Source organism: Phoca vitulina, unplaced genomic scaffold, assembly GCF_004348235.1.
Source record: "Phoca vitulina isolate PV1807 unplaced genomic scaffold, GSC_HSeal_1.0 scaffold3, whole genome shotgun sequence".
Lineage (NCBI taxonomy): Eukaryota > Metazoa > Chordata > Mammalia > Carnivora > Phocidae > Phoca > Phoca vitulina.
Window position 1 is genome coordinate 87,155,027 of NW_022589706.1, and position 15,983 is coordinate 87,171,009.

General features: G+C 36.5%; 1 protein-coding gene across 1 annotated transcript in view; it reads right to left on the reverse strand.

Moving 5' to 3' along the window:
* The window catches only part of ZGRF1 (zinc finger GRF-type containing 1), a 96,975-nt gene that overhangs the window by 23,147 nt on the left and 57,845 nt on the right, over positions 1–15,983 (reverse strand). Inside the window, exons 18-22 of the mRNA XM_032401119.1 lie at positions 15,713–15,852; positions 9,390–9,533; positions 6,829–6,943; positions 5,541–5,803; positions 3,542–3,701 (exon numbers count right to left, since the gene is read on the reverse strand). Of these exons, the coding sequence (XP_032257010.1) occupies positions 3,542–3,701; positions 5,541–5,803; positions 6,829–6,943; positions 9,390–9,533; positions 15,713–15,852 (822 nt within the window). The remainder of the gene's footprint in view (positions 1–3,541; positions 3,702–5,540; positions 5,804–6,828; positions 6,944–9,389; positions 9,534–15,712; positions 15,853–15,983) is intronic.

Consider the following 15,983-nt stretch of genomic DNA (forward strand, 5'->3'; position numbering starts at 1 on the left):
GGGGGCATCACGTTGCCTGATTTCAAGCTATATTACAAAGCTGTGATCACCAAGACAGCATGGTACTGGCACAAAAACAGACATATAGACCAATGGAACAGAATAGAGAACCCAGATATGGACCCTCAACTCTATGGTCAAATAATCTTTGACAAAGCAGGAAAAAACATGCAATGGAAAAAAGACAGTCTCTTCAATAAATGGTGCTGGGAAAATTGGACAACCACATGCAGAAGAATGAAACTCAACCATTCTCTAACACCATTCACAAAGATAAACTCAAAGTGGATGAAAGACCTCAATGTGAGACAGGAATCCATCAAAATCCTAGAGGAGAACATAGGCAATAACCTCTTTGACATCGGCCACAGCAACTTCTTTCAAGATACATCTCCAAAAGCTAGTGAAACAAAAGCAAAAATGAACTTTTGGGACTTCATCAAGATAAAAAGCTTCTGCACAGCAAAGGAAACAGTCAACAAAACAAAGAGGCAACCCACAGAATGGGAGAAGATATTTGCAAATGACACTACAGATAAAGGGCTGGTATCCAAAATCTATAAAGAACTTCTCAAACTCAACACCCAAAAAACAAATAATCAATTCAAAAAGTGGGCAGAAGATATGAAAAGACACTTCTCTGAAGAAGACATACAAATGGCTAACAGACACATTAAAAAATGTTCATCATCATTAGCCATCAGGGAAATCCAAATCAAAACCACACTGAGATACCACCTTACACCAGTTAGAATGGCAAAAATGGACAGGGAAAGAAACAACAAATGTTGGAGAGGTTGTGGAGAAAGGGGAACCCTCTTACACTGTTGGTGGGAATGCAAGTTGGTACAGCCACTTTGGAAAACAGTGTGGAGGTGCCTCAAAAATTTAAAAATAGAGCTACCCTATGACCCAGCAATTGTACTACTGGGTATTTACCCCAAAGACACAGATGTAGTGAAAAGGGCCATATGCACCCCAATGTTCAGAGCAGCAATGTCCGCAATAGCCAAACTGTGGAAAGAGCCGAGATGCCCTTCAACAGATGAATGGATAAAGAAGATGTGGTCCATATATACAATGGAATATTACTCAGCCATCAGAAAAGATGAATACCCAACTTTTACATCAACATGGATGGGACTGGAGGAGATCATGCTAAGTGAAATAAGTCAAGTAGAGAAAGTCAATTATCATATGGTTTCACTTATTTGTGGAACATAAGGAATAACATGGAGGACCTTAGGAGAAGGAAGGGAAAAATGGGGGGGGGTGGAATTGGAGGGAGAGATGAACCATGAGAGACTATGGACTCTGAGAAACAAACAGGGTTTTAGAGGGGAGGGGGGAGGGGGGATTGGTTAGCCTGGTGATGGGTATTAAGGAGGGCACGTACTGCATGGAGCACAGGGTGTTATATGAAAACAATGGATCGTGGATCACTACATCAAAAACTAATGATGTATTGTATGGTGACTAACATAACATAATAAAATTAAAAAAAAAGTATAAGCAGATCATTGCATATGACAGAGCTAAGAAAAATTATGTTTTCTAAGAGGATTTGATACCATAATCTTTTTTTTTAAGATTTTATTTATTGGGGTGCCTGTGTGGCTCAGTTGTTGAGCGTCTGCCTTCGGCTCGGGTCATGATCCCAGGGTCCTGGGATCGAGCCCTGCATCAGGCTCCTGCTCCGCGGGAAGCCTGCTTATCCCTCTCCCACTCCCCCTGCTTGTGTTCCGTCTCTCACTGTGTCTGTCAAATAAATAAATAAAATCTTAAAAAAAAAAAAAAGATTTTATTTATTTATTTTAGGGAGAGATAAGAGTGTGAGAGCAGAGGAGGGGCAGAGGGAGAGGGAGAAAGAATCTGAAGCAGACTCCACACTGAGCGCAGGGCCCCATGCAGGGCTGGATCCCACAACCCTGAGATCATGACCTGAGCTGAAACCAAGAGTCAGACGTTCAACCAACTGCGCCACCCAGGCACTCCAATACTTAATCTTTATGTGAAAAAAACAGGACACAAAATAAATAATACATTATGTTGAATGCTAAGTTTGGAAAATAAATGAGTATGTGTGTATGCATAAAAAATCTGTAAAGAAATATATTATCTGTATAGTCTGCATATTTTCCACCTTAAGCATTCATTTATGTAATTATAAAAGCTAATCTTTAAAAAGCCTATACATTTTGAAATAATGAGTTATTTCTCCTAATCAAACTTTTGTCATTTATGTCAAAATTCAGATCATTAAACATTGAGATATTGGTAAAATATGTACTATTTTCTTTGCATTAAAAAAAAATTTTTTTAAGATTGTATTTATTTTATTTTAGAGAGAGAGAGAAAGAGAGAGGGCATGCGAGTGTGGAGAGGGGTAGAGGGAGAGGGAAAGGAACAAGCAGACTCCACAATGAGGGTGGAGCCCAGAGAGGGCTTGATCTCATGACTCTAAGATCATGACCTGAGCCGAATCTAAGAGTCAGATACTTAACTGCTTAATTGACTGAGCCACACAGGTGCCCCTTTCTTTGCATTTTTAATAAAATTTTACACAATCACAAAAATTTTATACCTGCAGGACAGATTGTGATTATCTTCCTTATATCCCTCTTATTAAAATCAAAAACTTAATTTGACTAAACTGATCAGCTATTTTACTATTATATGCTCATACAGACAGGTATATAAGAGAATAACCTATAAGTTGGTTCTGCGATTTTAGCCTACTTCCAAGGTTCTTGAGTCAGAGACAAAGGACTTTTATTCATGGCACAGGAAACAGCATAAGCATCCACAAATATGCACTGGTTTCCCTTGGCCCCCAAGTCCAGTGGAAAGATACAGAAGGTCCAGATGGATGCCTGCACATGCAATGTGCTGAGCTGCAGAAAAGAACACTGAACTTGGAGAGCCACTATTCTTGTAACAATCAGCAAGCAAACCTGCTCTTTGTCCTGGAGGGAGATACTACCTTGTCAGTCAAGGTTGCTTGCTGCAAACATAACACTGAGAAATGTCTTGGGTAATAGTGGTCAGGGCCTTGCATCCTTAGCATCCCAGTAGGGATGCTCAGGGTCCCAGAGCAGATCGCCTCCCTCAACAATATACATTTTAGTCCTACATGACTGAACTTAATTTTTAGTGGGTATCTTATCTTTGTGCCAAAATGGTCAGGTTTGGTATTTGATTTTATCCTACTTACAACCTAATAAACTTAGTTTATTACTGTTTATTGATGCTGGCTCTTGAGTCAGAGACTAAGGCCTGGAATTTTTGACATACCCAGCAAAAATGTGCATGGACACTCAGGGCCCATGACGGATTGCCTCTCTCAACAATAACCTAAAATATTAACTACTTAGGGGCACCTGGTTGGCTCAGTCGGAGGAGCATGTGACTCTTGGTCTTGGGGTCCTGAGTTCAAGCCCCACAATGGGGGTAGAGACTAAATAAATAAAACTTTTTAAAAAATTAAAAATAAAATAAAATAATAAAATATTAGCTACTTAAATACACTAGTCATACCTACCCAAGAAGTACTCTGTCCACAGCTACATTAGTCGAAGAAGAAATGAGAAGTTTCCATGGTCTTGCATTTCCAACTGTAGGAACTTCACTCTTTTCAAATAGCTGTACAAAAAACAAAATCACCACTGCCAGCAAATAACTCTTTCCTGATCCAAAAACACCTAATTATTTTGAAGGAAGGGGAAAAAATAAAGGCAGTGTCATAAATAAATTTCTGAAAGCACAAGAAACATTTCATCCATCTGCCTTCCTCTCTCCTCTGTTTAAATTAATTTATTCAAAAAACATTCACTGAATGGCCACTATGTGCTAAGCACAGGGGATAAGGAGATAACCAAAGATCTCCACATTTAATGAGACCCTAGTCTAGTTGGGAAAACAGATAAAGTAAAGGAACAATGATAAAATAATATGGTAAGTAACACTGTTATGGTATTAATTAAAAAAAGAACATTCCTTTCTGCTTTGGTGGAGATGGGAACGTTTCCTAAAAATAAGAAGTAGCAGAACTAAGTCTTTCAGCATAAGATATCCAGACGACTTAAAGAAAGGGTCATTCTAGGCAAAGGCATGACAAAGTATGTAGATGTTACCTATTTCTATACAGCCTATAGCAAATAGGCAAGAGACGAGGCTGACAAGATAGGCAAGAGGATAAATCATAAGAGTTCTGCATGGTATGGCTAAAAAGTTTAAATTTTGTCTTGTAGGCCAGGGACAGTCCCTAAAGGATTTTAAGCAACAGAACTGACTTGGGCAGATTGTATTTTGTAAAAACTACTTGAGTGAAAATATTAAGAAAGGTAAAACTACAGGTAGATCAATTAGAAAGTGGCGTGACAGTAATTGTTACAATATTGTTACAATACTCTAATACACGCTAACTTTCCTGAGTGCCTCCCATGTGCCAGGCACTGTTCTAAGACCTTTACCAACCAGTTAACTCATTTAATCTTCCAATCCTAAGAGACAGATGCTATTATCAACTCCACGTTACAAGGCAGAAAATTAAAAAGATAAGTAACCTGCCCAAGATCATATAGCTAATAAATAAAAAAACCAGGATATAAACCCAGGATTCTAGCTTGAGAGCCCACCCTCTCACCGGTAGGCCATATGAAGGTATGGTGAAGGCTGGGATTGAGGGGATGCTAGTGATCTGGAGAGAAGAAAACCGATATGAAAGAAAGGTAGACACTAGAAGGGAAACATCTCAGTGACTGATCTGATGAGGGAAGATAAAAAGAGAGTAGGAGGAGGATTAAGAGAGTCACTTCATCTAGGGAGAAAGAGTAATCAAGGATGACTCCCAGACATCTAGCTTGGTCAACAGGGTGGATGTGATGTAAATCCTCAAAGTAGCACAAAACAGCTCTGGAGTGGAGGTCTGTGAGAGGAAATGAGCTAAAGGGGTGACAGAATCCAAATAGAATAATTAGCTCTAAGAGGGGAAAGTAAAGCTCCCTTACTGGGACAGAACCAAACGGGGTTAAAAAATAGATTCAAACTTAGGTAAATTGGAGAAGGATGGCAGGATATTGAGAGGAGTTTCTGTTATAAGCTCCATTTCCTGTTTTAGAGGCAAGATCAGTTTCAGAGAGAGTGGGGCAGGGGCCAGGAGGGGTTATGAGAATGAAGGTTTGGAATAGCTGCTGGGGGAGGATGAAAGAGTAAACTAACTAGGAATTAATAAAAGGCTTTGCTGCTCAGAGTTGAAGTCCACTCTGATAGTGCAACACATGGATACCTAGATCACATCTGGATGCTGTGAATAATGAGTGCATGATGCTACTCATTCATCAGATACGCTGCCTATTCTCCCTTTCAGGGTGGTCAGTTCTGCTCTCATCTAATAGTTTACTAAAGTAGGTTCAGATTAAAAATAATCTATGTAGAGTTTTTCTGGAATCTTGTCTGACTAGGAAATTACAAGCAGGCTAAGCTACAAAAGCTTATATAACAGGATATTTACTAGAACTATTATCTTTCTTACTTCTTACCATGTATGATCGTGATAGGGAGGGTATGGATTTGCAGTTCCTTCACTTCTTCAACATTTCCATGGGATGCCATCATTTGAGCTATCTGAATTAAAGCTGTAGCTTGATCCTTATTTAACTTGTGTGCCTGAATTAATTCACTAGCTAACCGCAACGTTGCTTCTAGGCTGAGAAGTTCAAATTTTGTGTTGATATTTGAGAAGGCTGGTGGGATAAATATTCTCTTATTGACTCTCCTGTTGCTAACTATAGTTGATGAAGACCTAGTATAAAGGCAGCAAAAAAAAAAAAAAAAAAAAAATCAAAGAAAAATAAGCGATTTTTGAAATAGGTAAATAAACCTATTCATAGCTTATCCTTCACTTCATACGCATCCCAGAGAACATTTTTTTAAAGGCATAAATGCATATATGCCCCAATCTGAAGGAGGGGGAAAGAGAAGAGAACTAACGTTTGTTGACCATCAACTATGTGCAAGTACTATGCTGAGCATTTTACATACTATTTGATGTAATCTTAAAAACAACATTAGGAAGTAATTACCCCAAATAAAGATACAGAAATATTAAATTTTTTCCCAAAAAGCACACAGATAGTAAGTGGTGCACTGACTTTAAAGCTCATGTTCCACTATATAAGGCTGACAGATAATTAATATAGCCTCTATTTCAGGTAATACTGCAATAAATAAATTGGCTTTATTTCTATTTCTATAAAGAAATTTCTATAAAGAAATTCTATATAGAATGAATTCATTTCATAGATTAAATAACAAAGATAGATAATAATATAATGGAATCAGAAGGATTTTAATTTTTTACCTAGAACTTCCATAAAATTCCAAATTAGAAACTATACTTTTTCTACCATTTTAGTGAATTTAATAGAATATCACTTCCAATATTTTAAAAAGGGGTATGGTACTTGAAAAATTAAAAGTAAGTTATAGGTTATGTCAAGAATAAAGTTAGCATCAATATACATTACTGAATTCAACCTGTAAAAGGATTCTTTTAGATATTAAATCATTTGAGGCATAAAAATACAGATGAATAAAAAAATTAACACTCAAAAAAGTCCTTAAAATATTATTCCTTGACAAATGGAAAAAATTTGCAGTAACATCCTTTTATTTTTAACTACTGACAAACAGTAATCTCATGGTCTCTGAAAGATAATAAGAATATTGTTGGCAAAAATTTATGTAATGTACTTTGATTTCATTTTCATATTCACATTTAGTCACATTTTGGAATACCAATGACCCAAGGGTAAAATAATGACTTACATTGTTAACAAGTACTGTGTTAGAGGTAGAGTAGCTGGATTAAAGTTGTCCTGAATGTTTTTCAAAGTGGTTAGCTCTGTGCTAGCATTACAAACCAACAATGCATGGACCACTACTGTAGAGAGAATGCAGAAAATGAACATTTAATATAAAAAAATGGATCATAAAAAAACTATTAAAAATGTTCAGTTGGGTGTCTCAGTTGGTTAAACATCTGACTTGATTTCAGCTCCAGTTGTGATCTCAGGGTTATGGGATCGAGCCCTGTCTTGGGCTCTGTGCTGGGCATGGAGCTTGCTTAGGATTCTTTCTCCCTCTGCCTTCCGCCCCTCCCCAAATGTTCATATAACTCAGAGCTCGGCTACTGAATTAATTACATGACATAAAATAAACTCTTAAGTATATATGGAGGTCCTTTTATCCATTAAACTACAATACTACCTGCTTATTCATACTTTTCATAATGGGTATCCATAAATTGCGTAACTTAAATAAAATATAGACTTCTATACGTCAGCTAATGAGCAAGAACAACTGTTCTGAGTTAGTGCATGGTGACACTGCTTGACAGTTCCAACTAATAAGCATACCATCTTGTGCTGTACAGTAGTTATTTGTGTAATTTCTGAACATTTTCTTTTATTTGTTCAACTATTTTATAGGAAAATATGGAAAGCATAAAGTTAGAATGCTGATATGGGGGAAAGAACTGCAACAAATATGAAAATATGCATATGAAAGTGACATATTAAGTAACAAATGTTTAGGTAATTAGGCTTTTACTGGACTCAAGCTAGCTGACTAGCTTTTTCAGTTCTTGAAGAAAAAAATCAAAAGTTAAAAATGTATATGAAATACTTGAAATGGGGATGCCTGTGTGGCTCAGTCAACTTTTGATCTGCCCTCGGCATAGGTTATGATCCCAGGGTCCTGGGATCGAGCCCCGCATCGGGCTCCTTGCTTAGCAGGGAGCCTGCTTCTCCCTCTGCCTGCTTCTCCCTCTGCTTGTGCTTGCTCTCTCTCTCTCACAAATAAATAAAGAAAATCTTAAAAAAAAAAAAAATACTTGAAGTGAATCATTAAATGTTGTGTCTCTAATTATAGACCAAATTCAACTATCAGGAATTATTCCAGAGATCAAGATGTATAAAGAAATCTATAGATTCTTAGAACTGGATAGGGATTCAGGCTACTAAAACTTCCTTTATTAAAAAATAATAAGGAGGGGGGTGCCTGGGTGGCTCAGTCATTAAGCATCTGCCTTTGGCTCAGGTCATGATTCCAGGGTCCTGGGATCGAGACCCGCATCGGGCTCCCTGCTCGGCAGGAAGCCTGCTTCTCCCTCCCCCACTCCCCCTGCTTGTGTTCCCTCTCTCGCTGTCTCTCCCTCTCTGTCAAATAAATAAATAAAATCTTTAAAAAAATAAAAATAATAATAATAAGGATGGTAGCCTACTATCTTATTAAAACTTTCTCAAAATAAAAATCATACCTTCCTGTTCCACTGCTGGCAAAATCCCTGCAAAATCTGCAAGACCTTCTCAATGTAAAAAGAAATGATGTGTTTACTAAATGTACTCTATTAGAATAATAAACCAAAAGAATTAAAAAAAACAAGAGAATCAGAACTTAATGTAAGAAATGATTTAAGAAAATTCTTATTTATACTTTTAATGTTTATATTTTTAAAAATCAGTTATATAAAAATCAACTTTAGGGGAGCTTGGGTGGCACAGCCGGTTAAGTGTCCACCTCTTGGTTTCGGCTGAGGGTTGTGGTCTCGGGGTCGTGAAATCGAGCTCCGCATTGGGCTCTGTGCTCAGTGTGGAGTCTGCTTGAGATTCTCTCTCCCTCTTCCTATGCCCCCCCACCTCTCTTTATCTCTCTCTCAAATAATAAATGGATGGATCTTTTTTTTTTTTAAGATTCTATTTATTTATTTGACAGAGAGAGAGACAGCGAGAGAGGGAACACAAGCAGGGGGAAAGGAAGAGGGAGAAGCAGGCCTCCCGCAATCCCAGGACCTTGGGACCATGACCTGAGCCAAAGGCAGACGCTTAACCGACTGAGCCACCCAGGTGCCCCAATAAATAGATGGATCTTAAAAAACAAATCAACTTCAACAAATACTTAAGTGAGGGTTCAAGATTTTATTATATTGTTAGCCCTCTGAGACTTGAACTGCAGAAATATTTATATATTCAACTTTTACACATATTTTCAGGAAATAGAGATGGATGCTTTTTTTTTTTTTTTGAGAGAGAGTGTGTGAGCCAGGGAGGGGGGCAGAGGGGAGGAACAAAGGGAGAGGGAGAGAGAGAATGTTAAGCAGGCTCCAAGCCCAGTGCAGAGCCCCACCCTCACAACCCTAAGAACATGGCCTGAGCTGAAGTCAGGAGTCAGACACAGCCGACTGAACCACCCAGGCGCCCCGAGGGGGTTGGCTTTTTGTTGGCCTTAATCAAATAATCCCACACAAAGTTAGCATCCTTGCTCACAATGCATCTTATGTCTATCATTCTTCTTTTAATATAAATTAATATGGGCATGATAACACTTACCGTTAGTGGGCCAGTTAGAGGGGAAATAACCTTTCAAAGGTAGTAGCTCCACCTCATTGATAGATGATGGTCCAAAGAAAGCACTACATGCAATAAAAGTATCCAATTCAAAGTCCAGGGTTTTTGAAACCACCCAAAGATCATCTGAAAAGACAAACATTTTTTTTTTAAAGATTTTATTTATGGGCGCCTGGGTGGCTCAGTTGGTTAAGCGACTGCCTTCTGCTCAGGTCATGATCCTGGAGTCCCGGGATCGAGTCCCACATCGGGCTCCCTGCTCAGCAGGGGGTCTGCTTCTCCCTCTGCCCTCTTCCCTCTCGTGCTCTCTGTCTCTCATTCTCTCTCTCTCAAATAAATAAATAAAATCTTTAAAAAAAAAAAAAAAAGATTTTATTTATTTATTCATAAGAGACAGAGAGAGAGAGAGGCAGAGGGAGAAGCAGGGAGCCTGATGCAGAACTCGATCCCAGGACCTGGAATCATGACCTGAGCCAAAGGCAGAAGCTTAACCATCTGAGCCACCCAGGCACCCAAGACAAACATTTTTTAAAGAACTCAGAACTATGCTCAATTCAAAACTACTTTGGATTTCTTACATGCCTAGTCATATGTTATTTCTCAAAAACCAAAATTAGTTATTATCTACCAGATGCCACCCAAACTAAGATCTGAATAAGTAACATTTTCATGTTTTAATGCAATTACTTTTATGTTTTTAAAGTTATTTTATGATTATATTAAAAAATAATGTAAATAAAGCAACATAACATCTAACTCATCTTTCTTATAAAACAACTTTATAGCTGTATCAGACTTTCCCAAGGTAGAACATTAGTCTACAAAGATGCTCTGCCATATAATGGTTTTCATGCGCAAATAAAGTTGGCAATCTGTGGATAGAATACAAGTTCTCTTAACAGATTTCTACTTAACTGATGCTCTAGATTAATTAATGTTCTTCTTTCTGTATAACATGCCATCTCCACAGCATATTGAGTACTCATAGCTAGTAGGCTATTTTCCACAATACCTGTACACCATTTCTACCACCAGTTGAGTTAATACAAAGAGTCAATTGTATTTGTTCTAAAACTTATTTATACCAGTTGGATTAGTTATAATATTATAACTTAATCAGATATTATTTGAACCATTATGAGTATGAAGAAAAATAATTGTTGCTTTAAGAAAATTAAATAATTTAGAAAGACTTAAGATTTGCTTTAAAAATTTTAGCCACAAAACACAAAAAAACTGCTTTTGACTCAAGTATAGATGAGATATATGTAAAAGATTAGAAGAGATTGAAAAAATTTAAATCACTCTCCACTTAGATTGGTTCACAAGTTCTTGTTCCATGTTTAAGAATTCAGAATGGTAAATCTTTTTTTTTTTTTTTAAAGATTTTATTTATTTGACAGAGAGAGAGAGTTAGCGAGAGCAGTAACACAAGCAGGGGGAGTGGGAGAGGGAGAAGCAGGCTTCCCGCTGAGCAGGGAGCCCGATGCAGGGCTCGATCCCAGGACCCTGGGATCACAACCCGAGCCGAAGGCAGACGCTTAACAACTGAGCCACCCAGGTGCCCCAGAATGGTAAATCTTTATGGGTGGTGTATTTGTGGGTATGGTTTATACAAGATAAAAAAGATCACCAATCAAAAAACCCATAGTCTAAGCAAAAGCCTTAATTCTTCATCAAAAGATCATTAAATAAAAATATATTCAAATATTTTAAGTTTAAATGTTCATATGCATTATTTATTATAATCCTTAACTTAAATGAACTTTGAAAATTAACTGACAAATCACGAGTCTCAACTGCATCAGAAAAGATCATTTACTGGCTACATTCCCATCTTGGAAAGTCCAATGCATCAGCATATTTAAGGTTCTGAAAAATCTTAGATTAAGGTTATTTGCTTAACACAGCATTTTCCAAATTTATTTAGACACAGAATCTATTTTTTTTACATTGACTTTTATCAATACCCCCACAGAACTATTGTTTTAGAAAATGTTTATACTTTAGAAAAAGCTGATTTATATTATAGTATATTTTATATTTAATTTTTTAAAATATTTGCCGGGCGCCTGGGGGCTCAGGCAGTTAAGCATCTGACTCTGGATTTCAGCTCAGGCCATGATCTCAGGGTCGTGAGATCGAGCCCCACCTGGGGCTCTGCGCTGAGCTTGGAGCCTGCTTAAGATTCTCACTCTCCCTCTGCCCCTCCCCTGTTCTCTCTCTGTCTCTCTCTCTCAAAAAGAAAAAAAAAAAATGCCAACTGAGGTAACATATAAACAATTTATTCCTTATTTGCTAATATTTATTTAATCCAACCATCACCACAATTTTTAAAAAGATCTCCAATTCAATATAGTTGACAGAAAAAAATTGTCCACCTTTCCTTTCTCTCTATATCCCACTGATATGGCAGGAAAAATTTAAAATACAAATCCAATACAATGTTAGAAAACAGCCAGTGGGAAAGGGAAAGGCATGCCTACCTCAGAGCAATGAGATTCTTACAGAAGCCACAAAGAGAATAGTAAAGGATGATGATAAAAATCTTACAAATCTAGGAAACTCCTAATCCTTTATAGATGATAGAAAGGAATTCTGGGATTGGGGGAGAGAGGAAGAGTTTTCCCAGCAGATTCCCAGGATAACCCCAACTTCACCACCAAGGGGACAAAGAGGAATTGTGAGTGTCGAAGGTCAGCTGGGACATTAATTAATGGATGATGGAATAATCCTACCACTCTTGGAACAGTTGACTCCAGGATTTGTTTTGAGGCTAATTTAGTCTTTGGCTAAAACAAAGACTGCCAGGAGGACTTTAAGATAGAGAAACAGGGCAGCAAACCACGTAACTACTGCCACCAGAGATAGACAAATAGATCAGAATCTATTGGCAGGTCATGTATCTATGGGAATTTTTTTTTTTTTTAATAGAACACAATAAGCCTGGGGCACCTGGCTGGCTTGGTGGAGCATGTGACTCAGGGTTGTATGTTTGAACCCCACACTGGGTGCTGAGATGACTTAAAAAAATAAAATCTTAAAAAAACAATAACAACACTATGGACTCTGAGAAACAAACTGAGGGTTCTAGAGGGGAGGGGGGTGGGGGGATGGGTTAGCCTGGTGATAGGTAGTAAAGAGGGCACGTATTGAATGGAGCACAGGGTGTTATACGCAAACAATGAATCAGGGAACACTACATCAAAAACTAATGATGTAATGTATGGTGATTAACACAACATAATAAAAAAAAAATAAGGTAAAAAAAAAAAACAGTAACAACAAAAAACCCCACACAGTAACACATATTATATTCTGGGTCAACAGACATTTTAAATGTCAGACAGGTGCTATTATTATCACCATTTTATTGATGAAGGAAGACTGAGGCCCAAAGAAGTTAAATAAATTATCCATAGATACAAGGCCAGTAAATGGCAGATCTGGGACTGAACCCAACTCCCTGACCTCATTGGAGCTAACCAGACTGGGGTCCACCTTCACCCATTTGCATTGCCAGAAACAGCAGCTGATACCACCAGGGGAAAATTCGTTTACAGGCCAAAATAATGAGACATTTAAGAAGAACAAAGACTTCAAAGAAAAACATACTGGATTACAGAGTCCTACAGAAAAGGAAATACCAGAACAGATGGACAAATAAGTTAAATTTAGCCTGAAAAGAGATTTTTTTATGAGATAAGAGATGATAGTAGCAATGCAAAATAAGACCAAGAAAATAAGGAAAAAGAAATGAACAAAAATATTAGGTTGAAAAATATTGTAGTTGAAATAAAGTTATAACTGGTGGGATAAATAGCAGAATGGATACATCTGAGGAATAACTAAGCAATTTAGAAGACCATATTGAGGATGTTTCCCAGAAAGAAGAAGGGACAAAAGCCCAGACAATATAAAAGAAATGTTGAGAGTCAAAGATGCTAATATTGGAATAATAAAAGTCCTAGAGAGAGAAATAAAAATTAAATGAAGATTATTTGAAGAAATAGTGGAAATCAATTTCCCAGAATTTAAAAAATAGAAAAGATAAAAGACTTTAGTATTTTTTTAAAGATTTTTATTTATTTATTTGAGAGAGAGAGATAGTGAGAGAGAGCACAAGCAAGGGGAAGAGGGAGAAGCAGGCTCCCCACTGAGCAGGGAGCCCCATGTAGGGCTCGATCCCAGGACCCTGGGACCATGACCTGAGCCGAAGGCAGACACGTATTAACCGACTGAGCCACCCAGGTGCCCTGACTTCAGTATTTAAAAAAAAAACAAAAAAAAAACCAACAAAACACCCTATGGAGATATAAATGACATACAAAAAGCTATATATATTTAATGCTTATACTGGATGAGTTTGGAGATAGAGGATTTTAGACTTAAAAGGCCAACAGTGTGCCCGAGAAAAAGGAAAAACTCTTATTTAGATACATTATAGGGAAATATAAGACTAAAAGTCAGAGAAAAATTAAAATTCTAAAGCTTCCAACCAGAAAGAACAAATAACATGTAAAGGAGTAAGAATCATAATGCCACCAGATTTTTCAACAGCAAGAACATAACCAAGTATATTAATATTTACTTAAAACATATAAAATTGCTGCTTCTGTAAGTCCAAAGTATTAAATGAAAAGAACTTAAAACCTAGAATTCTAAATGTAGCAGAACTATCATTCAAATATGAATGTACAATAAAAATATTCTCAAGTATTCAAGGCTTAGGAGGTTTACCATTCAAAGACCTACATTCAAAATAGTTTTTGATGAAATATATTAATGAGAAAAATCCAGAAGATGCTAAAAGGGAAACATGAAATAAATGTAATTAAATTACCTTGGACAAGTTTATAGGCCTCTTTTAAAAGGTAGTTATGTTCAAGGATAGGAAATAAATCCATACTAACCTAAAATTTATGGATTTAGATTAGTGCTATTCAAAGTAGCCTATCTTAAGTAGTTTTGTTATTGGTCTGCAACATGGAGTTTGTGCTAGAATGCAATCAACAAATCAATATAATGCTTCCTTCATTCAGAAATTTAAAATACAACTGACTCCTGAACAATATGGAGGTTAGGGGTGCTGAACTCCCGCAGTCAAAAATCTGCATATAACTTTCAACTCCGCCAAACTTAACTACTAATAGACTACTGGCCAGAAACCTTACAGATAGCATAAACAGTTGATTAACACATATTTTGTGTGTTATATGAATTATATGTTATATTCTTATAATAAAGATAGAAAAAAATATTAAGAAAATCGTTAAGAGAGGGGCGCCTGGGTGGCTCAGTCGTTAGGCGTCTGCCTTCGGCTCAGGTCATGATCCCAGAGTCCTGGGATCGAGCCCCGCATCAGGCTCTCTGCTCAGCGGGGAGCCTGTTTCTCCCTCTCCCACTCCACCTGCTTGTGTTCCCTCTCTCACTGTCTCTCTCTGTCAAATAAATAAATAAATAAAATCTTAAAAAAAAAAAAAGATCATAAGAGAAAATATATTTATAGTACTGTACTGAATTTATTAAAAAAGTCATGTATAAGTAGACCTGCACAGTTCAAACCTATGTTGTTCAATAGTCAAGTATATGCTCTTTAGGAATTCATTTATATAAACCTATAAACAAAGAGAAGCAAGATGCTGATGAACACAGGGATGAAAATGATAATCACTTTAGGAGAGACAGCCAGATGAGTTATTGGGGTTACTCTATATTAAATGTAAGTAGCTATAAAGGTACTTGATTTTGCTTTGGTTTATAGATTCATAGACACTTACATTATTTAAAATAACTAAATAATTAAAGCAAGCTACATGAGGACCAATGATAGGAGTAGGTCATGAAACCAAAGATAATGATTAACCCAATTTAGCGCATCTAAACACCTTAGAAAAAATTCTTTTAAGGATTTTACTTCCAAATATACAAAACTTGTGGTCCATTGTTGTCAAATTGTGCAACGACAGAAATATCAATAAAATCATTGCATTTTCAGTTTATTTTTGATATTAGGTCAGAATACAACTGAATTAATATAGTTATTTATATAATGCTGAGAAGTTAGTACAATTTTTTAAACAAAATTAAATAGATTTGGGGATCCTTTAGTAAAGTTTTTTAAAAAACTAAAATTTTAAAATATGCTTTTTGGAAATGGTCCAATTTATTATACAATAATTCACAATATATGCTACTATTAAACAATATTTTATAAAACCTCTTTAATATAAAGAATTTACAGAGCTGTTATGTAACTGAGATACAAGGCTAGATTCAGTTACCAAAATGATCAATTAACTTACTTTTGCTGTATGTTGAAGAACTTTCCTTCCGACTCAGCTTAAGATAAAGTTTGCTTTTAGGTTCAGTATAAAATTCAGGATTTACAGTAGTAAACTTCTTTAGTTTGCCATACTGCTTTCTTTGAAAATCAAATCCTTTTCTGAAAAATGAGTAAAAAATAAAAATGAATTTAAGTATTAAGGTACAAATTTTTTACTGAGATATAATTGTCATACAACATTATAGTAGTTTCAGGTGTACAATAAAATGGTTCGATATGTGTATATATTA